The 21,577-nt window shown below is 36.4% G+C and overlaps 5 protein-coding genes and 1 long non-coding RNA gene across 6 annotated transcripts; 3 read left to right on the top strand and 3 right to left on the bottom strand.

The window, feature by feature from the left end:
* Window positions 1-2,179: 2,179 nt before the first annotated feature.
* Window positions 2,180-3,192, bottom strand: LOC149907981 (NADH dehydrogenase [ubiquinone] 1 alpha subcomplex assembly factor 2). The gene is made up of 3 exons (XM_090103441.1): window positions 3,021-3,192; window positions 2,762-2,912; window positions 2,180-2,484 (listed from the first exon to the last, which is right to left on the bottom strand). Exons 1-3 carry the CDS (start codon window positions 3,112-3,114, stop codon window positions 2,280-2,282), a joined length of 450 nt encoding a protein of 149 aa, XP_089959567.1. The 5' UTR covers window positions 3,115-3,192; the 3' UTR covers window positions 2,180-2,279.
* Window positions 3,193-3,520: 328 nt separating this feature from the next.
* On the top strand, window positions 3,521-4,701 carry LOC149907980 (low molecular weight phosphotyrosine protein phosphatase-like). Its single transcript, XM_090103112.1, has 4 exons — window positions 3,521-3,667; window positions 3,754-3,941; window positions 4,021-4,182; window positions 4,509-4,701. The coding sequence occupies exons 1-4, from the start codon at window positions 3,628-3,630 to the stop codon at window positions 4,599-4,601; spliced, it is 483 nt and encodes a 160-aa protein (XP_089959238.1). The 5' UTR covers window positions 3,521-3,627; the 3' UTR covers window positions 4,602-4,701.
* A 6,968-nt stretch (window positions 4,702-11,669) lies between these two features.
* On the bottom strand, window positions 11,670-12,967 carry LOC149907979 (uncharacterized). Its single transcript, XM_090103111.1, has 2 exons — window positions 12,664-12,967; window positions 11,670-12,562 (listed from the first exon to the last, which is right to left on the bottom strand). Exons 1-2 carry the CDS (start codon window positions 12,734-12,736, stop codon window positions 12,114-12,116), a joined length of 522 nt encoding a protein of 173 aa, XP_089959237.1. The 5' UTR covers window positions 12,737-12,967; the 3' UTR covers window positions 11,670-12,113.
* Window positions 12,968-14,296: 1,329 nt separating this feature from the next.
* On the top strand, window positions 14,297-14,705 carry LOC149907978 (uncharacterized). The gene is made up of 2 exons (XR_016456858.1): window positions 14,297-14,489; window positions 14,591-14,705. It is a non-coding gene; the product is annotated as an uncharacterized LOC149907978 (long non-coding RNA).
* Window positions 14,706-18,324: 3,619 nt separating this feature from the next.
* On the top strand, window positions 18,325-20,439 carry LOC149907977 (tax1-binding protein 3 homolog). Its single transcript, XM_090103109.1, has 3 exons — window positions 18,325-18,926; window positions 19,004-19,132; window positions 19,290-20,439. The coding sequence occupies exons 1-3, from the start codon at window positions 18,873-18,875 to the stop codon at window positions 19,476-19,478; spliced, it is 372 nt and encodes a 123-aa protein (XP_089959235.1). The 5' UTR covers window positions 18,325-18,872; the 3' UTR covers window positions 19,479-20,439.
* Window positions 20,427-21,365, bottom strand: ND-13B (NADH dehydrogenase (ubiquinone) subunit ND-13B). Its single transcript, XM_090103110.1, has 3 exons — window positions 21,205-21,365; window positions 20,792-20,953; window positions 20,427-20,683 (listed from the first exon to the last, which is right to left on the bottom strand). The coding sequence occupies exons 1-3, from the start codon at window positions 21,220-21,222 to the stop codon at window positions 20,507-20,509; spliced, it is 357 nt and encodes a 118-aa protein (XP_089959236.1). The 5' UTR covers window positions 21,223-21,365; the 3' UTR covers window positions 20,427-20,506.
* Between the last annotated feature and the right edge of the window lie 212 nt (window positions 21,366-21,577).

The following is a 21,577-nucleotide window of genomic DNA, read 5'->3' as shown; positions in this document are numbered from 1 at the left end:
CTATTATACGTATACCTACGTCAGTTAGATAGGCCATAATCAAGCCATAATATTTCCATCATGTTGCTAAATACCTTAATTCTTCAAAATTTATCATTTGTTTGTGTTTAATTACTTAATAATATATTTACTTAAGTACTTATCACTCTTAAGTGCTGTTTTTAGGGTTCCGTAGCCAAAATGGCAAAAACGGAACCCTTATAGTTTCGTCATGTCCGTCTGTCCGTCTGTCCGTCTGTCCGTCTGTCACAGCCGATTTACTCGGAAACTATAAGTACTACAGTGATGAAATTTGATGGGAATATGTGTTGTATGAACCGCTACAAAAATATGACACTAAATAGTAAAAAAAAGAATTGGGGGTGGGGCCCCCCATACATGTAACTGAGGGATGAAATTTTTTTTTTCGATGTACATACCCGTGTGGGGTATCAATGGAAAGGTCTTTTAAAATGATATAAAGTTTTCTAAAAAACATTTTTCTTAAAGTGAACGGTTTTTGAGATATCAGCTCTCAAAGTCGTAAAAAGTATGTCCCCCCCCCTCTATTTTTATAACTACGGGGTATAAAATTCTAAAAAAAATAGAGGTGATGCATGCTAATTAACTCTTTCAACGATTTTTGGTTTGATCAAAGTATCTCTTATAGTTTTTGAGATAGGTTGATTTAACTGTAATTTATTATATTTGCTGCTACGGAACCCTTTGTGCGCGAGCCCGACTCGCACTTGGCCGGTTATTATTTTCTTTTAGAATAATTTTTGTTTGTATTGTTTGAATATTGGCAGCACAACAAAGAGTCAAATAAATACAGTACCTAAATTGTGTGTGCTCCGTGATACAAAATATTTATAAATAGACTGAACTAATAATAGGTGCACATATCAACAAATCAGTATGTACCTATATTATTATTGTATCTTCTTTAATTACGCGGGCGCAGCCGCAAGCGAAAACCGTCCATTCCGTTGAAGTCATTTTACGAATAGTTCAAAATTGAAATATGTATTGTTCGTAAATGTTGAATGAAGTCGTTGTATGTATACGTAAAAAAAATAATTAATAAAACCGGCTAAGTGTGAGTCGGACGCACGCACCGAGGCCTACGAATAAACCTTTTTTAGGGTTCCGTAGCCAAAATGGCAAAAACGGAACCCTTATAGTTTCGTCATGTCCGTCTGTCCGTCTGTCCGTCTGTCCGTCTGTCACAGCCGATTTACTCGGAAACTATAAGTACTACAGTGATGAAATTTGATGGGAATATGTGTTGTATGAACCGCTACAAAAATATGACACTAAATAGTAAAAAAAAGAATTGGGGGTGGGGCCCCCCATACATGTAACTGAGGGATGAAATTTTTTTTTTCGATGTACATACCCGTGTGGGGTATCAATGGAAAGGTCTTTTAAAATGATATAAAGTTTTCTAAAAAACATTTTTCTTAAAGTGAACGGTTTTTGAGATATCAGCTCTCAAAGTCGTAAAAAGTATGTCCCCCCCCCTCTATTTTTATAACTACGGGGTATAAAATTCTAAAAAAAATAGAGGTGATGCATGCTAATTAACTCTTTCAACGATTTTTGGTTTGATCAAAGTATCTCTTATAGTTTTTGAGATAGGTTGATTTAACTGTAATTTATTATATTTGCTGCTACGGAACCCTTTGTGCGCGAGCCCGACTCGCACTTGGCCGGTTTTTTTTTTATTATGTTGTAAGTTGTTACTGTGGTTGTAGCTTTAAATTTATGCTTTAAGCCCTTTTTCCTTTAGCGTTGCGTTTTACCGTATTTCAGGACTGTGTTTACGGGAATGTCGTATCTAACTTGCGAAAGTTTAAACGTAAACGTAGTTTCGGAGTTGACTTTTTCTTTCAATTTTTCACCTATCGCCGAGTACGATGAGATTTTTATGTATGGTGAGGTGAATTATTGCGGTAGATACTTGTTTTTTTTTTGTATGCTAACTACAACTAGCTAAACCTTACGATTCATTCAGATGTGAGTGAAACCACAGAATACATAATAGTAGCTAAACGCTAGTGAAACAATGGGTAGAAACCGATTTCAAAATACAACATGTTTTGTTTGATTATTATTGCAGTTTTTTTTATTTGCTTGTTAATTGGTTGTTGTTGTTAGGCATGTAATAAAAATACCCAGAGGATTAAAACAACTATAGTTCAAACTTCAAAGTACATTTATTTAATATCTAAAATAATATATTTAGATAATATTATAATCTATTAGCTAATTATTCTACTTTTAGCATATCACAGCGCCTAGTATTTATTCCTGTGTTCATCCATTATATCCCCAACATGATAGTCCTTGTACTTAGGATATGATTCAGGCCCTTTATCAGCAGGAGCGGGCAATGAACCACCCTCAGCCAGTCTGTTTTGTTCAATTTTTGCTGCATTCACCTTTTTCATTTGGGCTATGGCAACATTCCTTGCTATTTCTTCTTCTGTGGGTGGTTCTTTCCTGAAAAAAACAAAGGAAATTATTTTCCATACCATAATTTTTCAATGCAACAACACATTTATTTGTATAAAATTTAAAGCTTCTCATAAAACACAGATTTTGTAGTTGGCATGGATTACTAACTCTTCATAATTATAGAATACGGACACATTGGTACCAAGAAACTCCAATGTTATCAACGACAATTGCTTAAATATATGTATAATATACACTCACTTTCTCTATCTTCCTTATAAATAAACCTAGTTTGTTCTACCAAGATTCACACTTAACTAACCTCCTCATTCGCAGCCATGCTTCCCATTCTGCTGGTATTGGATCTTGAAAATCTAAGCCTTTCGGCGGATCATACCATCTGGCTGGATTTCTTTTCCCCCTACTAGGATCCGCTGGTATTTCGAAGTACTCATTTCCAATGTAATCTTTTCCTATAAACACAAAAATTATATCATAATCTATAGAAAAGTATAAATATAAACAACTGGAAATAAAATCATTATTATCGAAAGTTATTTCAGTAAATAATAAATAAGTACCCATTTTATTTCCCCGTACTTGCCGCGGTTTAAATGAATTGATAAAATTCCGAAAAGCAATTCGCCAAACATATCTATATTCTCCTCCAGACATCAGAAAAATGGGTAATTTTAGAAAATTTTAATTTTATAAATTTTATACGCAAATTCCAATTTCCAATCACTTTTGGAAATTTGGCAAAATTTGGATTCAAATTTTTTACGTCAATGTCAAAGTCAACTAGTACAACTTTTTTTTTTTCAAATTTTGACAATGAGCGAAGACTTTCTGGCTTCTGCCAGTGTCAATAAAATACAAATGGTTCTTGGCTATTTTTTTCGTGTATCCTGGGCATTATGTAACTTCTACACTTCTACACGAATTCTACTCGACCAGAAAAAATACATACCTCCCTAAATTTAGAAGCAAATTTACAAATAAGATTTATCATTAAATTTTAAAGCAATTGGTCTGTGTTCACGGTTTTGCCATTTGTCTGTGGGATAAATGTCAGAAGTCAGAACTTGAAATTTCCAGTTGTCATTTTTGACACATAGAACATTCGAATTTCGATAATATTTTTGTTGTTTCTGTTGACTGTGCTGATAACTTCTTTATTTTTTAAATATGGCTAGTGAAAAGAAAAAAGCCCTCTTTATTTGTTTGGGTATACCCTTATTATTTATATACATAAATGTGTTCATCATTTATCTGCACGGGATAGTTATTAAACGTTGTACTTACTATTTACAGGAAACATTTGCCGGTCGCCCATTGCAGAAGGAGTATTTCAGAAGACTGTTAATGATTTAAACAAAGGGGACGAATGGGAAATCGACAGCGCAGCGATAGGTGGCTGGCATGTAGGCAATCCACCAGACTGGCGAGCGTTGGATACTATGAAGAATCATGATGTTCCCTATAACAATTGTGCCAGACAGGTTTGCAAAACAATTTCCCTCGATTAATTTGTAGGTTGTCTCTTGCCACATAAAATTATTAATATTACTATGATTTCAGATTGTCAAAGAAGACTTTAACCACTATGACTATATTTTTGGTATGGATGATGAAAATATGAGATCACTGAATTCAAAGGCTCCAAAAGGATCTAAGGCTAAACTCTTACTCTTTGGAACATTCGACCCAGAAGGAGAGAGAATTATAAGGGATCCATATTATGTATGTATTTCTTAGGCGCGGGACATATACAAGCGGCGCGGCGCGCCGCGGGCGCGCTGCCGGCGTGCATCGGGTGCGCTATTGGCATTTTGTATGAAATAATTTTGGAAAGGCGCAACCTTGGCACAACCGTGGCGTGCCGTCTCGACGCCTGTCCAAAATTCTTTCATAAAAAATGTATAAGAAGGACGTGGTGCAAAACAGATTCAAGAGGTGCGCTTATGGCACGCCCGCGCCCGCGCCGCTTGTGTTTGACCCGCGCCTTAAAGAGTAAACTTCAAATTTTTATTTTATCGTAAAGTATAACTTGTAACATTATTTTACAGGATAGTGATGCAAAAGGGTTTGAAAAATGTTATCAGCAATCTGTTAGATGTTCAAAAGGGTTCTTGGAGCAATTAGAGAAAGGAAAAATATAAACTCGGTCAAGAATTTCCATGTGATGGCATTAATAACATAATATGAGGGGAATGTAGATGAGTTACAATATTATAATAAAATATATAAATTGTTAATAAATTCTGTTTTATTTAACTTTTTTATTACAATTAAAACTATTAATAAAACTATAATACACTAATTATAGTTATACAGTTGGACAGGGTAACATTGTCCCATAATTTATGGGTCTTACATAAAATCTAATTTATAAAATAGATTTGGATATTTTATGCTAATGTTAGAAATATATTCATTTATATTTTTTAACATAATATAATACTTGTGTCAAATCAAGCACAAAAGAATAATAATACACTCAATTTTAATAAAAAATAAGAAAGACTGGCCTAAATGAGGAGACACATGGGGAAAGTTTGGTTGTAAACATGTTATAATTATTCAAGTATGAAATTTAAGAGCCAAATATTGGCTCTAGAAGAGAAAACAAGGTTACCCGGTCTATACAACATCTCTAGATTGTTTTAACACAAAATATATCTCTATTACAATAACCAGCTACTGATCAAGTTATAATATATTTTGACAACAGTTGTAGTAAATATAAATTTATTTTTTGAGTCTTTTAACACTACTTCAGTATTTTTGATAGGAACACAAAACTGAAGAAAGATAGTTTCAGTCTCTCATCAATCGTTGTTTTTGAGTTTAGTTGCTTTTGAATTTGTTGAATGCAAACATACATTAATGAATTATTTAGTATAGATCCTTAAAATTATCAAAAATTAATATTAAGTGCGCAAAATACTTTGTAATTTTACTTGTTTAACCTTTTGAACGCCAATGACATCTATAGATGTCATGCGCAATCGTGCCCTGTGCGCCAACGACACCTATACATGCCAAGAAACAGATCATAGATAAATACAAAATAAACATATTAAACCTTTACTTTTACGTGTTTTATTTATACAGTTTATGAACTGAATCCCCAGTTATTACATAATTGTACACAGTAAACAAAATTGCCAAGTAGTTATTCAAATATTTGATGACAAAAAATAACTTAATTAATGGCTAAAAAAGCATGTTCTCTCGCGCCAATGACATGTATACGTGCCTACTAGTGATGTAGTGTAATATTTGTGGGGTGCGTGATAACGGATATCAATTACGCTAGGTACAGTACCTTTGGGTGATGCACAAATAACCACACACTCACAGTTTTAACGTTTATTACTCCACGTAGAAGGAGAGAGACAATTATCAGATACAAGCAACACTTTGGGCATGAAAATACAAGAACAAAAAAGACACTGACTAGATGCGCATTCGGTAACTAAGATCGAACTGTTACTTTTACAATTGTGAAGAAACTTGAAGAAATATTCCGATCTACCCGCTGGGACCGTGATAATTTCGTCGCGGCACGCATACTACGCGAATACCGCGACTCCGTCATAAAATAATAAATATTATAATTATTTTGTATGAGTGTAATGCATGTCTGTATTTTTTGTGTTTTGTGTAATGAATGTTTAGTGTTATAATTAAATACGAATATAAATATGAAATAAAATATTTAAATACTTGTTGTGTGTAATATATACGTATGATAAAATACATACACTAAAATATCGTGTGTTAGCCACATCACTCCCCTCCAGAGACCGGGTTAAGGGCGATAAAAGTCTGGGAAGTGAACTCTCCTCCCAGAGCGAGTGGTATATGCCACAGGAGCACTGGGAAGAGGTAGGGGAGGATCGGGAGGTGGAAGAGCGGGAGAAGGAAGGATTTCGGGAGAAGATGACAGTAAATAGGCTGGCTTCAGACGGTCGATGCTAACTGTCGTTGACTTTCCTTTTAATTTAATTTTGAAAAATTTGTGATCTCTTGAAATGACCTCATGTGGCCCTGTATATGCGGGTTGTAAAGAGCCGCGCAGTGCGTCTTCCCTAAGGAATACGTGACCACATGAGGCTAAATCTTTGTAGATGAATATGTTTTTCTTACCGTGATGTTTAGTTGGTACTGGGCGAATGTTCCTGGCGAAATTTGTCAACCGAGCTGATAAGTCGGTGATATCGGTAGTATAAGACGAAGTGTCGTGACCAAAAAATTCACCTGGTAGGCGAAGTGGTTCACCGAAAACCAGCTCGGCTGAGGAGGAGTGCAGATCCTCTTTCACAGCACTTCTTATGCCGAGAAGCACGAGAGGTAGTGTTTCTACCCAGTTTGCGTCAGCGTGACAGGTAATTGCAGCTTTCAATTGTCTGTGGAAGCGCTCCACCAAGCCGTTGCACTGCGGGTGATATGCGGTTGTCTTACGGTGATCGAAACCGATAGACTTAGCGAGCTGCTGGAATAGGGCCGATTGAAATTGTGCACCGCGGTCGGTAACGACGTCGGTTGGACAACCATAACGGGCTACCCAGCAGGACACAAAAGCTTTCGCGACAGTTTCTGCGGTGATGTCGGTAAGTGGTACAGCTTCCGGCCATCGCGTGAAGCGATCGACGGCTGTTAGGCAATACCGATAATCACCACAAGGTGGTAAAGGGCCGATTAGGTCTATATGGACATGTTTGAATCGCGCTGAAGGTAAAGCGAGCGTACCAATAGGTGACGCGACATGCCTGTTCACCTTCGAGCGCTGACAGGTCAAACATGCCTTAGACCATTCGCGGCAGTCCTTCCGCATTAAAGGCCAGACAAACCTCTGTGCAACGAGCTTGGCTGATGAATTTGCGCCTGGGTGACTCAATGAGTGCAGACAATTGAAAACCTGCTGACGCAGTTGTGTAGGGACGAAAGGTCTGGGAGTCGGTGTACTGACGTCGCAGTACAGTTGAGTGCGACTTCCAGGTAAATTCATCCGTTTTAGGCGAAGAGATGATTCGCCTTTGAGATGCGCAGTGAGCTCAGGATCTGAAGCTTGCAACCTTGCCATCTCTTCTAAATCGACAGGCCTCTGCAGTTCACATACGCGCGATAAAGTATCAGCGACGACATTATTTGCACCTGATATGTGCTGTATGTCGGTTGTGAACTGCGAGATGTAGTCGAGGTGTCTATACTGACGCGGCGTGCAGTTACTTTTCCTCTCGTGGAAAGCGTAACATAACGGCTTGTGGTCAGTATAGATCGTGAAGTGGTTGGCCTCTAGCATGTGTCGGAAATACCGTATGCTCTCGTAGATGGCAAGGAGCTCTCGATCGTATGGTGAGTATTTTACCTGTGACGGGCTCAACTTGCGCGAGAAGAATGCGAGCGGCTGCCAATCATCATCCTTAAGCTGTTGTAGGACTCCACCTATCGCTGTATCTGAAGCGTCAGTGACGAGTCCTAATTTAGCTTCACTGGCAGGATGAGCGAGCAGGGCTGCTTCGCAAAGGCTTTTCTTACAGTCCTGGAATGACTGCAGCGAATTTCCTTCTATGACCACGGGATGAGAACCTTTGACGGAACCTACAAGCAAAGCATTTAATGGTGCTTGAATTTGGGCAGCATTGGGCAAGAAACGTCGATAGAAATTAACCATGCCCAAGAATCTTCGTAGCTCTCGAACAGTTCTTGGGACAGGAAAATCAGCAATAGCTTGCACCTTGCTGTCCAAAGGTTTGGTTCCCTTTTCAGAGATTTCGTAGCCTAGAAATGTTACCTTAGGAGCGCCGAAGACACACTTGGCTGTGTTAATAAGAACACCATAATCTCTCATACGGGTAAAGAGTTGGCGCAGGTGGTCTTCGTGCTCTTGTGCTGATCTGCTGAATATCAGGAAGTCATCAAGATAAGGATAACAGAAATCTAGGCCTCGCGTCAACTCATCGACAAATCTCTGAAAAGTTTGACCTGCGTTGCGAAGTCCGAAGGTCATAAAAGGAAATTCGTACAAACCGAAGGGTGTGGTGATCGCTGTCTTCGGGATATCGCCTTCAAGAACAGGAATCTGGTTGTAGGCCTTAACTAAATCGATGACAGAGAAGATAGTACAACCAGACAGACAGTGTGAAAAGTCCTGTATGTGCCTGATTGGATACTTATCTGGTATCGTTCTTGCGTTGAGAAGTCTGTAGTCACCGCATGGACGCCATCCATTGTCCTTCTTCGATGCGAGGTGAAGCGGAGACGACCACGGGCTGTCAGATGGACGGGCTGTTCCGTTGGCTATCATAGCCTCGAATTCCTGCTTTGCTATTTTGAGTTTGTCAGGAGCCAAACGCCTAGGAGAACAGGAAACAGGAGGGCCAGGAGTTGTGCGAATGTGGTGTGTAGTGTTGTGTTTGACAATACCTGGAGTACCAGCGGGGCGTGTTAGTTCTGGGTATTGCGCTAAAATTTTATGATAATTACTATCACCACCAGTTACAACCTTAACACTAGAAATATTACAATTAATCATATTACAATTTATTGCTGAGCTGCTGACATTGGTTAAGCCATCGATCAATTGTTTTTTACTTACGTCAACTATAATTTGGTAATGTGAAAGGAAATCTACACCAATAATAGCTTTAGTGACGTCAGCTACAACAAAACGCCATGGAAATACGCGACGTAAGCCTAAGTTAAGGTTTAATTGAATGTAACCGTAAGTATCGATGACGGAACCATTAGCAGCACACAGTTGATAATTAGTTTTACATCTTTTTTCAGACACAGCAGTTATAGGGAAAACACAAATATCACTACCAGTATCTATTAGATATTCAACATTAAGAGTGGGGTCTGTTATGAAAAGACGACCGGGGGAAATGGGACAGGCGTTAGTCGCCATCACTGATTGTCGTACGCGTTTCGTGTCGTGCGATGCCTTGAAGTCGCATGGCTTAATGCATCTGTTAGCCTTTGTGCCATGTTTATTATGATACCAGCAGATAGGGTAACGCCGGTAATTAGAGTGGGACCGTCGAGAAGAAGACCGTTGACGACGATGGGGAGAGGGATCTCTGCGCACACGGGGACCGGGTCGGGAACTGCTTACTTGGGTGGATAGCGCGCTCGCCTGGCGCGTCAGCTCCACCACCTGGCGTGCCAAGTCGTCCATTGCCGAAGATGACGATGACGAAGTCGCTGCAACATGAGTAGTGGGAGCCGCGATCTCGTACACGCGGTCAGCCAGCTCAGCCAGGGCGTCCAGGGACAGCGTAGGTTGTGACGCAACGATCGGCTGCAATCCAGCAGGTAGTCGGCTGGTCCAGATCGTTTTCAAAAAATCTTTTGGAATTTCGGGACCAGCTAGATGTTGTAAATGCCGCAGAAATTGAGACGGCTTGCGTAGTCCCAGCTGCTCGTGCATCAACAGCTGTTTCACTTTATTATCTCTAGACACGGATAATCTTTTTATTAATTCCGATTTTAATTTAATATAATCAGCAGGGCCGGTAAGGATGTCTTCAACCTCGGCCGCATACTGTCGATCTAATGTTGCCAATATGTGATAAAATTTGGTAGCATTGTCAGTAATGTTCATAATAGCAAATTGTCCTTCAACTTGTGCGAACCATATTGCAGGCTTTTCAGGCCAAAAAGGTGGGATCCGTAAATTAACAGATGGTTGCTGGGCGGGCGACACGTGCAACGGTCGTTCCGCCATTTTGACGCACCTTCGCGCTTGAGTATTAACTCGATCAGCGTTTTCGGAATCACTTGCACTGGACATAGTTTTTAATTTTTATATATATAGTGTTCAGAGGGGTCACCAATTTGTGGGGTGCGTGATAACGGATATCAATTACGCTAGGTACAGTACCTTTGGGTGATGCACAAATAACCACACACTCACAGTTTTAACGTTTATTACTCCACGTAGAAGGAGAGAGACAATTATCAGATACAAGCAACACTTTGGGCATGAAAATACAAGAACAAAAAAGACACTGACTAGATGCGCATTCGGTAACTAAGATCGAACTGTTACTTTTACAATTGTGAAGAAACTTGAAGAAATATTCCGATCTACCCGCTGGGACCGTGATAATTTCGTCGCGGCACGCATACTACGCGAATACCGCGACTCCGTCATAAAATAATAAATATTATAATTATTTTGTATGAGTGTAATGCATGTCTGTATTTTTTGTGTTTTGTGTAATGAATGTTTAGTGTTATAATTAAATACGAATATAAATATGAAATAAAATATTTAAATACTTGTTGTGTGTAATATATACGTATGATAAAATACATACACTAAAATATCGTGTGTTAGCCACAATATTCAAGTAACTTCATTAAAATTTCAGCGAAATTACTCTAATTCGCTTAATTTTTGTAATAACTACAAAAAAAATATATAAGCTTAGTCACTGAGAAAAAAGGTAAATACTACATTCTTTGGTATAATACCATATTGTCTATATTGTGGATATTGTTGATTTGAATATTTTCCTTTTCGCCAAACATGCGCATCCCTAGCACAGTATCGATATGCAATCCCTTCTGCGCCATTGACATGAATAGATGTCGGACTGGTGACGTCGTAAGCGCGTGCCGTGTTGTTAAGTGCGGAAAGTTGTAAAAATATTTTATCGAGTAGCGGGCGAGTGACAGAGCGAGCAGTTTTCAAAATTTATTACCTAATAAGTCTAATCAGTGCCTTTATTAGAATATTCTTATGATACAAATTGTCGCTATGTCATATCAAAATATGGTAATTGACCTAAATAGGTACCTACATATAATTAGTATTTGTAATAACTCAAGTATTAAACTAAATGATTGGAAAATAAATATGTAGTTTTAATGCAATTCCCTTTATTTAAAGGTAATAGTTGTTTTGATATTTACAAATAAACACTCCACAATAATACCTATAGTTCATATAAACTTAATAAATAAACTCGATAAGTTATAATAATATACAGCTACACATCCCTAATCAGAAGCGAGAGATTATAAAAAAAGGATGGTTGCCCGCCCCATTGGCATGTATACATGCCAATGGGGCGTAACTGATAGAGAATAGTGCTGTAACTTGCTGCAATTTTATATGTATTTTTGTATCTCAAAAGGTTGATTTTTTTTGTTGATAGTTGCTATAAATGTGGTCTTAAGTTTTTACAGTAGGAGATGAGGTTAAATAAATATTATTTTTGTGTTATAAGCTGTTTATTCAAATATTCAGACGTGAATTATTATGTTTATCGATAACATTTTGGACTCCCTACTATTTTCAAGGTTATCTCATTGAATTTGTGGCTTGGCGTGGAGGGCACGGCGATGCGTTTTTGCTCTGGCGGTCAAAAGGTTAATGTTTACATGTTCTAGAGATCCAGGAATAAGTCACAACTAAACTTATAAGATTATTGTAGCACTAAGTAAGTTTTTATTAAACATCTTCTACCTAATAAGTAAATTTAGAAAATTGGTATAGTAACAGTTTCTGTGCTATTACGAAATCTCTCAGGTTGCAAACTATCTTTGTGCAAAATCGGTTCAGTAGTTTAGTTGTGAAGAAGAAATAGGCAGAGAGAGAAACTGTAAAGCTATTTCAAACACATTATATATTATAATTATCTATTAAAATTAACTTACACTTTTAAAACAATTTTATACTTTTTCTTTGAGGTGTCAACAGCATCATATTTCTTTGTATTGTTATTAAAGTAGTTTATATCACTGGGAAAATTACTTACAAGACAACTTTTAAACCTTCCCTGATACTTCGATTGAATGTTTTTACGCACAAGAAAGTCTACAAACCATAAAATTAAAGCATCAGGAACAGATCCTGCTATGCACTTTATACAAAGTAAATCTTGCTTGCTCAAATATCCTTTAGTTATGTATTTCTTTTCCAAATCCTTCTCCAATGTATCGTCTGTTTCGTTCTGACATTCATTCAGTGACTCAGTTTGATTGTTAACTGTATTTGAGAAATGGGCTTGCATTTCGGGATTATCTATCCATCTGAATACGATTGGATTAAACCTTTCGTCATTTACGTAAGCGGGGATTTCAGGGTTCTCATTATATGAATCTGCAAAGGCAATATCTTTTTAGACTACAAATACAAAATTATAGAGATAGCGTACATACTTTAAGTTTTATCCGTAAAAACTTATAATCCAAGTCACTCACGCGGTAGTTCGTCGTCACTTTCAAGTAAATTTTCTATTTCTTGCAACTCGGCAGCTTGTTTCTTGCTTTTCATTGTAAGAAAGAAACTTTTAGGTTTTATTCAAAGAGTAGTTTAATTAATACTGTTTTCAATGAATATGGTTACAGTTACAGTGTATCAGCGATATAAGCAAAGAGTACTATAATAATACGGATATAAGCTTCTTGGTAACAACAATAAAAAAATTTCAATTATTGATTTTAAGCGTAAATCCCCGTTTACAATACAAATAAACCATTAACCACAGACTACAGAGATAAAAGAGTAGTTTCGCCACGACAAAAGTCTCACAACAAAATGTAGACGTACCACACTCCACAGATCTAGTAGGTACCTGTGGTCAAAACGTAGTGATTATATCGTTATCCTCCTTTTTAGTCCATTGAATAAAAAGTTCTAGAGTGCGTGAGTTAGTAACGTAAGATGTTTCTTCGGAAACCTGTCAAGAGTCCCTAGGTAATAAACATACTAAAACCCCTGGACACTAGGAGGAGCCCCGGAGTGGGGGGAGGGGGGCAATGGGTCAATTTTTTCATTTTTCGCTTAAATCTCAAAAACGGTACATGTTAGAGAAAAACTTTCAAGGAAAAGTTGAAAGGCCATAAAATTATCTACAAGTTGTAGCTAAATCATTTTTTCCTATATCCTACCGTTTCTGAGTTATACGCAGTAAAACATGATTTTGGCTCAAACAATTTCCCCATACTACACATCAATCGAACAAAAAATATTTCTTTCTTCCAAAAAACTCAAAAGTGCAACTTGTGACCGGTACCGATAGATTGCACTTTTGAGTTTTTTGGAAGAAAAAAAATAAAAAGTTCAAGTATCGTAACTACCCTGATAAAATTCAATTCCCCGTAAACGCCTCCGTGGTGGAATCTGGTATTTTTATCAATGATAGACCTAATTATGAGCAATCTATCTGTACTGGTCACAAGTTGCACTTTTGAGTTTTTTGGAAGAAAAAAATAAAAAGATCAAGTTCAGTAACTGAAACTGCCCTAATATAATATTTTGACAATCGGTTCCTCCTAAAGGCTTACATGGAGGAATGTGTTTATTTTACCAATTATAGACCTAATTAAGAGCAATCTATCAGTACCGGTCACAAGTTGCACATTTGAGTTTTTTGGAAGAAAGAAATATTTTTTGATCGATTGATGTGTAGTATGGGGAAATTGTTTGAGCCAAAATCATTTTTTACTGCGTATAACTCAGAAACGGTAGGATATAGGAAAAACTAATTTAGGTTCAACTTGTAGATAATTTTATGGCCTATCAACTTTTCCTTGAAAGTTTTTCTCTAACATGTACCGTTTTTGAGATTTAAGCGAAAAATGAAAAAATGGACCCATTTCCCCCCTCCTTCCACTCCGGGGCTCCTCCTAGTGTCCCGGGGTTTTAGTATGTTTATTACCTAGGGACTCTTGACATGTTTCTGAAGAAACATCTTACGTTACTAACTCACGCACTCTAGACCCCCCTTGGAGGGACTCATTCAATGGACTATTTATCCTCTTTGCCTGTGGTAGGTACCACAGCTTTACCACAGAGTATGTAGGTACAAAATCTGACAGTTGGGCGATAATGTAATGGTGGCAGTACACATGGGCCCAACGTGTTGGGCCAACGGGTTGGGCCAACGTGTAGAGAGCTACTTGGCGGTATGTTGGCTTCATTAGCCTAGTTGGCGCCAATATTGGCAGGCCAACCGAATGTTGTCGGTTTTTTGTGCACACATCAAAGGATCTTGGCGCGCTCCGCAAACAGCGTTCACACGTTGGTGTCTTGTTCAGTTTGTTGTTACGCGTCAGCGGAGACAGTATCGTTGCGCGTCAATGAAATTTACGTTTAACCATGTTCCAATAGCGATGGAGGCCCGAGGCGCCGATGTGGACAAGCAATGAGGTTTTACAATTCGTAGAATTGTATCGACATGAAGGAATAATTTGGAATCCACGGCATGAACTACACAAAAATAAAAACCAATCTCAATAAATCAGATGTTTTATTTTCTATTTATTATATTACTCTAGATGTTTTTCTTATCTCACTTTCATACAATGCGATAAAAAAAATTTATTTATAAAAAGAGTAAAATAGTATTAAAAAGTTACTTGTTCTTAAAAATTAAATAACAATATACAATGAGCGTGGTTTTGATCAAATTGTGCTTTATTACATAAATAATATTATCATTTAATATAATAATATTATATAATCTTTAAAGTTTCGTTTTATAGGTAATTAAAATTAAATTAAGTGTAAAATGTACACATTTTAAACATTTGAAAAAATCTAAACATAATAATGTTTTATTTATACAGAAATAAAAAAGGACAATAGAGATTGGAAAATGGTATCATCGCAGACGGCAGAGTACATTCATTGTTATTGATGCACATGTACGTAATAATTAAACGCACTGTATAAATAAATTGCCGCGGCTGCAAGAACTTCTACGGACTACGTCCATCCTTGAAGCGCCAATGCAGAATGATCTGTACGCCAATGTGTGAACAGGAATCTTGATATCCTTCATTTTTTCCCAACACGTTGGCCCAACGCCTTGGCCCCATGTGTACTGCCGCTATAAAGTTCTCGAGTGTGTCGAGTACCTACACTGAGCCAACTTATAAGCCGGAAACTTATAAGCGCTTACTGGCGCTTGTCAGCGCTGGTTCGTTCTACACAAAGGAAGCAGGTTGAAGCAGACCAATACAAATTTTATATGGCAGGGCCCAGCGCTGAGCAGCGCGTGTTGAAGCTTGTCGGAACTTGTCGGCGCCGTTCAGCGCTTATCGGCGAGTGTTCATATATTTTCCTGCGCGGGTTAGTGTGGAAATTTTCAATACGGATCATGTTTTTTCAAAACAAATATTTTTGGTGCACTGTCTAGAGTCTTGACCAATGTCTAGACTCTAGTAACTACTAATTATTTAACAATATTTAACGTCTTTACTCTTTACGTTACGGGCTATAGACACCAAATTTTTGCGTTAAAAAGACAAATTCACTCCTTTTCCGTACATGAACTTCATTCGCGATAAGATTCGCGGCGAGTTTCATACGAGCACCTTAAAGAGGAGAACACAAAAGACGTTATACATACTATTAACTATATAGACTGTGCACCAAAATATTTGTTTTGACCAAACATGATCTATTACTATACCGGGTGTAATCGTTAAGTGTGCACAGGCGATTATTCCGTAACTATTGCAGATATCAACATTCAACAATGAGAATACAAATACTTGGATATCAAAAAACTTTTCATTGATATCGAAAGTACTTACCCTAATGAGTAAAATGGCAATAATAACTTTTTAAGAGTAAAACGAGAAATATCTAAAAATATAACTTTAAACCTTTTTAAACATTTTGTATTCAAAGCAGATTTTCGTATGGTCCAAGATCCCAGAGCGGTAAGACACAACTTATTTTCTAAAGCATTTAGGTTTCGGTTCACAATAGTCTCTAGTATACTTTTTAATATCTGAATGTTTGTGGAGCTCTACCAGTGACACCTGCGCCACCTGAGCCAAAACTTTTATCAGACGCTTTAAAGCTCCAATAAATGAATTTAATTTTTTTTTAATGTCTGATTTTTTGATATGTTATTAAGATAACTATTACAATGTTATATTAATTAATCAGTCAGACAAATTGCTATAACCAAACATCCCCCAAACACTAAAATTACTCAACGATTAGTATGACCGCGCGACTCAAACATTTAAACATCTTGTTTGTTTCACCTGCCAGACAGGTTTTACGGTTTTACGGATTCTTCACATCACAGTTATTAATTAGAAGACAACAAACAACATGGACGACGTATTTGTGGACGAGATATACCTGTATTTTTGAAGTGAATCTTCTTTATATCGGGGTTGTAAAAAAATTTAGTGTAACGTTTTTTCGTAACGCGTGACATTTTTCCGTTACGCGCCATCTTTTTCTTATCCCTACCACGCGCGATTGATTCGACGTATTTCTGTAAAGTTGCATATTATAGTAAATTATTTTTTGAAAAATAAGGTCATAAAGAAGTTTCACTTCTTACGTGTGTACACTAGTACACGCCCACATTTTTTAAAGTTTTAAGTGTATTTAATTATTTATAACACGATATTCATTTTTGACGTGACAACGTCTTATAATTCGATACAGCCGGCTGCACGCACGAAAAAACATGACTCATGCGGCGTTACCTCGCTCTGAGGCGTTCCATGTAAGGCTTGAAGTGCAAGCGAGAGCGTGAAACGAGCGACAAAGAAGCACAATCGGAAGTTGTCACGTTCAACAGTTATCGTCAGTAAACCGACTTTACAGACAACCATTTTTATGCATTTTATGTTTCATGTTTCATATATGCGGTTCTCCTTCAAGTATTTCAATAAATTGAAGAACAACGTCGTTACTCCCGTCCATTTTGCGTATAACGTCCTTTCGGTTCAGTGATAATCGAGCAACTGAACTTTGCTTTGCGCCTGTTGAGGCGGGCTACGCAAACATTTGAACATTGAATGCTTTGATGTGCGTTCGAAAAACCGACACTGATGGGCAAAGTCTTAGATCATTAAGTAATGGATGGAGTACGCTGGCAAATGTTCTAACTAAACTTTCTGCTGATTTTGGTGCGGGGAGGGTAACTCACACTGATGAAACACAATGAAACATAATCACACATTCACAAAAATAATTTGTGTCACGAAAGTCGTAAAAATTTACGACCTTTTAAGCGACGAGTTTTTAAATTCAACTCTATCACTAAGATAATAAAGATTAAATTTGTATTTCATTCCAAGATAGTCATGTGGAGTGGGGTTCAATATCGCGTTCTAAATTCAACTTTATCACTTAGGTCATAAAGATTAAATTTGTATTTCTTTACAAGATATTCTCGTAAGGAATGCGGTTCATTAAGGCGTTTTAAATTCAACTTTATCTCCTAGTTCATAAAGATTAAATTTGTATATTTTCTTTCCATGATAGTCTCGTGGGGCCGCATCAATGATCGAGTAAACATGACTCGATTATTTTTCTTGATCATATCGCTAAACGATACATCGACGATTATTAGAAATTGCATTTTATTAGAAATGTACGTTAAAAAAATAAAAAAATATACACAAATGAAAGGTTATTCCATCTTTTTTAATATTCGACATGTTTGAATTGCTTCTGCAAGACTTGACAGTACAAAACGGCATTTTTAGCGGAGCACTCGCAGACGTCCGTTCGACGTTTTACGAATACGCAGAGTGCTTGTAATCGATTACGCAAGTAGTTTTTATGAAAGGATAAGATTTTTCGATGAAAATAATCTTATACCTCGGCAAAAGGGGAAACGCCTGCGAGTGTTATCCATTACTTAATGATCTAAGGGCAAAGTGCTCAAATAATAAATACTCAAATTCAAATACCCGTGCTTCACATGAGTTCAAACGTTTGCGCAAATAAGTGTTCAAATATTTTTACTAGGTCTGCAGTCTGGCGCCGGCTTTACACCCTGTGTAAACGCTGTCTGACGCTGTCGCCTGTCAAGGTGCTCGTAAACGGGCTAGTTTTTTGACAATTTCTTGCTGCAATAGTATAGCTGCCAATCTAAGGCTGCCAAGTTGCCGATTATATCTCTCAACACAGTGCAACAATTGCTGCAATATTGCTGTGTAGCCCGGAGATATTGCCGAGATATTGCATTATAGTCGCAAGAATTTCATATCTAGCCTAGCCCCTCCCGCCTCGTCCTGTAGCTACCACTGCTGTCTTCTCGTATCCACCATTTTGTCCTGCGAGATCTAGCCGCAATATGTCGCGCGTGTACGAATAAAATCTCTCAGCAATCCAGTTGCCAAATGTTGCTGGGCTACTCTCGGCAATGGATTGCAAAATGAAATTGCAACAAGGGTACCATTGCAAATATACTGAGTTAAATTGGTCAATAAAAATTGCCAGCAAGATGCAACACTCAAAATATATTCTGATTTCTGACTTTTTATAATTTGTCATTTGAGTTTTGACTTTTGACGTATGTTATGTCATTTACGGTTTCGACGAAGGCGTTCTTTCACAGCGAAACTTTGTTAATAATAAATTAAAGTCTAAACATTTAACAAATATTATTTTTCTTGGACATCTTTATAAATAATCATCAACCATGGCGAAAATGGCATTTCAGCACCAGGCCGGAACGGCTATGGAGTGTCTCAGCGTAAGATTCCAGACCACTCCCATCCCATGTTATGTTGTAGATAAACCATATCCATCGGAATTGTTTTTGTTCTACAGATACCAATAACTCTCCAAAAAGAAGCTGGAGTCGACGCTGAAGGACGCGAAGTAATGAAATGTGGCTTCAAAATAGGAGGCGGTATTGATCAAGATTACCGTAAAAGCCCCCAGGGCTATACTGACAACGTAAGTTTAAAGTAACTGAAATCGTACAATCCACTGTAATTTAATTGTGTTTATCAAAATCTTAAAAAGCCAGTTAATGATAGCATACTATAAATAATATTATTACTTTCTATGGCATATTTTATTTTTAATATTACACAAATCATTTATATTTCAGGGTATATATGTAACAGAAGTTCATGAAGGCAGTCCAGCAGCAAAAGCTGGTTTACGAATGCATGATAAAATCCTACAATGTAATGGATATGATTTTACTATGGTGACACATAAAAAGGCTGTTAGTTACATCAAAAAACATCCAGTATTAAATCTTTTAGTAGCAAGAAAAGGTGTAACATCGACTTAATCAATTATATGATAAGTTTTTACTTGGTTATTGTTCAAAAATGATTTTTCAGAATATGTGGTTTTATAATGTTATTTATTTGTTAGAATATGTTTAGATGTTTAAGTTTGTAACATATTATTAAGAAAAGTATAAATTCAGTTAAAAAATGTTTATATTTGTTGGTAACTATTTCAATTTGGATAGTTTTTCATTGCTTAAATAAAGAAGGAATATATTATTTTTTACAAGTATTAAAAGTGGAACTAGTGTCAACATAGTCTATGTGGTGAAATAAATTGTATTTAAGCTATAAAAATCTGTCCTATGAAGAGATAAATCAACTTTGCTAGTTACCATTATTTAATATATTCAATTTGATGATAAGAAAAATGAAATATTAGCCAAAATAAAAAATCTAAGGCTATATTTATTTGAGGTTTGCCAATATTTGTTATTGTAAAGATAAAAAGTATTATAATTTTGAGTATTCATAAAACTTAGATGAAATGAATTACATTATTTTTGTAATAATTTAAACATTCCCATTTTTCATCATGATGTGCCAAAAAGTGGTACAAATCACTTTATAAAAAATATGAATTGTATGACTATTTCTGTCCAAAATTTCGAACCTATCATATTCACCAAAGAAAACGTTATTGCATCTTATGAATACATTTAACTCATGTAATTAAATATGACTTAAACAAATCAAATACAGACTAATATAAGTTTAAGATTTAATTTAAGGTAAAGCAGGTTGTAAGAAACATCAGTTTTAAAATATTATAATCAAACTTCAAAATTAGTTTTGAACAGTTTTGTAAATAGATTTTTATACTTTTATTTAATGCAGTGAATTGAAAAGAGATCAGGACTTGTGTATTTTTTACACTCTGCTTATAAGTTCTGTAAATAAACTTTTTTTAAAACACAATTTTTATACATTTTTTTCCAAATAAAACATTTTTCTAACTCTGATGTTTGTTTATTTTTTGATGAATTCAGGATAAATGTCTACATGTTATTTAATAAAATTTCTAAATTTAAGCTTTAGTAGGGGGCCAATCCCACTGACCCTTAGGAGGTTTAGACACTAGTGGCTCCCATGGCTTCCAAGTAAGCATTTTGCGAGCTAAATTCAACTCATTTTCAGCCTGTATAATTAATTCTTCTGCTTGCCCACAATTTATTTTGTTTTCTATCTCATAGCTGTCCTTGGTCTGAAAACAAAGTCATAAATCACTGTAACAGCACAATAGCTAAGAATATTATCCTTATACCATAATTAATTTGTTATTGATTTGGGAATAATTACAAATATGAACAACCTGTTGAAGAACTGCAGCCCTCTCTTTGACAATTTGTTCTGTATATTTTCTGTACACCGATTGCTCGGGCATTTTTTGCAGTGTTCTAAGAATTTTACCATATAGTGCCCCAAGTGTATGATGGGGATTTGGGTTCACTGCTAAGCCCATTAGGCCCGTAGTCTGCAAATATTCAAATATAATAATTATCCATTGTGTTTGTTGACATCTCGCCTAACTTACAATTAAAATGCGTTTGCTGGTAGGATATAGGTACGAATAGTAATATTCATTCAAAAAAAAAACAAAGAGCTTACACCAAGAAGAAAGGAAATTAGTTCTATAACACTAGTTAAGAATTATTAATCTTATAATATGTTGGGTTATGTAATCTGTGATCAATAACCCTTTACTTAATAAAATCATAATTTTACCTTTTTCAATAAACCCATTTTCTTATCGTATTTTTAAAGATGTTAATTTTTTAATTTTATGGTACCAATTAGTACGCAAAATCTAATCTTCGAATTCACTTCAAATTCAGGCCTTTTTTTATCGTTTGACATTGACATTTGCATGAATCATAGAGTAAAGTAAACTGGCATGAATGAAAACAATTGAAATAAGGTATGCCACAGACTAGCGGAAATAAGATTCTTCTTCTTGGATTCTCCAATTAAGTGCATTCAATGGAATATCATAAATTTCACTTTTAACCTTGCTTTTAACCATAACAGTTATGTATATATGTTACCGGAAATGTATGAAATCAAGGAATTGTATGCAAATCTTAGGAAATGTGTACAT

Source organism: Colias eurytheme, chromosome 6, assembly GCF_061535395.1.
Source record: "Colias eurytheme isolate Ceu_HAF_F1 chromosome 6, ilColEury1 Martin Lab GWU primary, whole genome shotgun sequence".
NCBI classification, from domain to species: domain Eukaryota; kingdom Metazoa; phylum Arthropoda; class Insecta; order Lepidoptera; family Pieridae; genus Colias; species Colias eurytheme.
The sequence above is the reverse complement of the archived record's forward strand: the minus strand, read 5'-3'. Positions and strand labels throughout refer to the sequence as shown.

Excerpts from the sequence above, each read along its gene's own strand:
- LOC149907981 (XM_090103441.1), bottom strand. The coding sequence starts at position 3,114 with ATGTCTGGAGGAGAATATAGATATGTTTGGCGAATTGCTTTTCGGAAT. Across the intron at positions 2,913-3,020 it reads AGTACGGGGAAATAAAATGG|GAAAAGATTACATTGGAAAT; the intron begins GTACTTATTTAT and ends TTGTGTTTATAG. Across the intron at positions 2,485-2,761 it reads GCATGGCTGCGAATGAGGAG|GAAAGAACCACCCACAGAAG; the intron begins GTTAGTTAAGTG and ends TGTTTTTTTCAG.
- LOC149907980 (XM_090103112.1), top strand. The coding sequence starts at position 3,628 with ATGGCTAGTGAAAAGAAAAAAGCCCTCTTTATTTGTTTGG. Across the intron at positions 3,668-3,753 it reads AGCCCTCTTTATTTGTTTGG|GAAACATTTGCCGGTCGCCC; the intron begins GTATACCCTTAT and ends TACTATTTACAG. Across the intron at positions 4,183-4,508 it reads TTATAAGGGATCCATATTAT|GATAGTGATGCAAAAGGGTT; the intron begins GTATGTATTTCT and ends ATTATTTTACAG.
- LOC149907979 (XM_090103111.1), bottom strand. The coding sequence starts at position 12,736 with ATGAAAAGCAAGAAACAAGCTGCCGAGTTGCAAGAAATAGAAAATTTA. Across the intron at positions 12,563-12,663 it reads AAGTGACGACGAACTACCGC|ATTCATATAATGAGAACCCT; the intron begins GTGAGTGACTTG and ends TTGCCTTTGCAG.
- LOC149907977 (XM_090103109.1), top strand. The coding sequence starts at position 18,873 with ATGGCGAAAATGGCATTTCAGCACCAGGCCGGAACGGCTATGGAGTGT. Across the intron at positions 18,927-19,003 it reads CGGCTATGGAGTGTCTCAGC|ATACCAATAACTCTCCAAAA; the intron begins GTAAGATTCCAG and ends TTTGTTCTACAG. Across the intron at positions 19,133-19,289 it reads CCCAGGGCTATACTGACAAC|GGTATATATGTAACAGAAGT; the intron begins GTAAGTTTAAAG and ends TTTATATTTCAG.
- ND-13B (XM_090103110.1), bottom strand. Across the intron at positions 20,684-20,791 it reads GGGCTGCAGTTCTTCAACAG|ACCAAGGACAGCTATGAGAT; the intron begins GTTGTTCATATT and ends CTTTGTTTTCAG.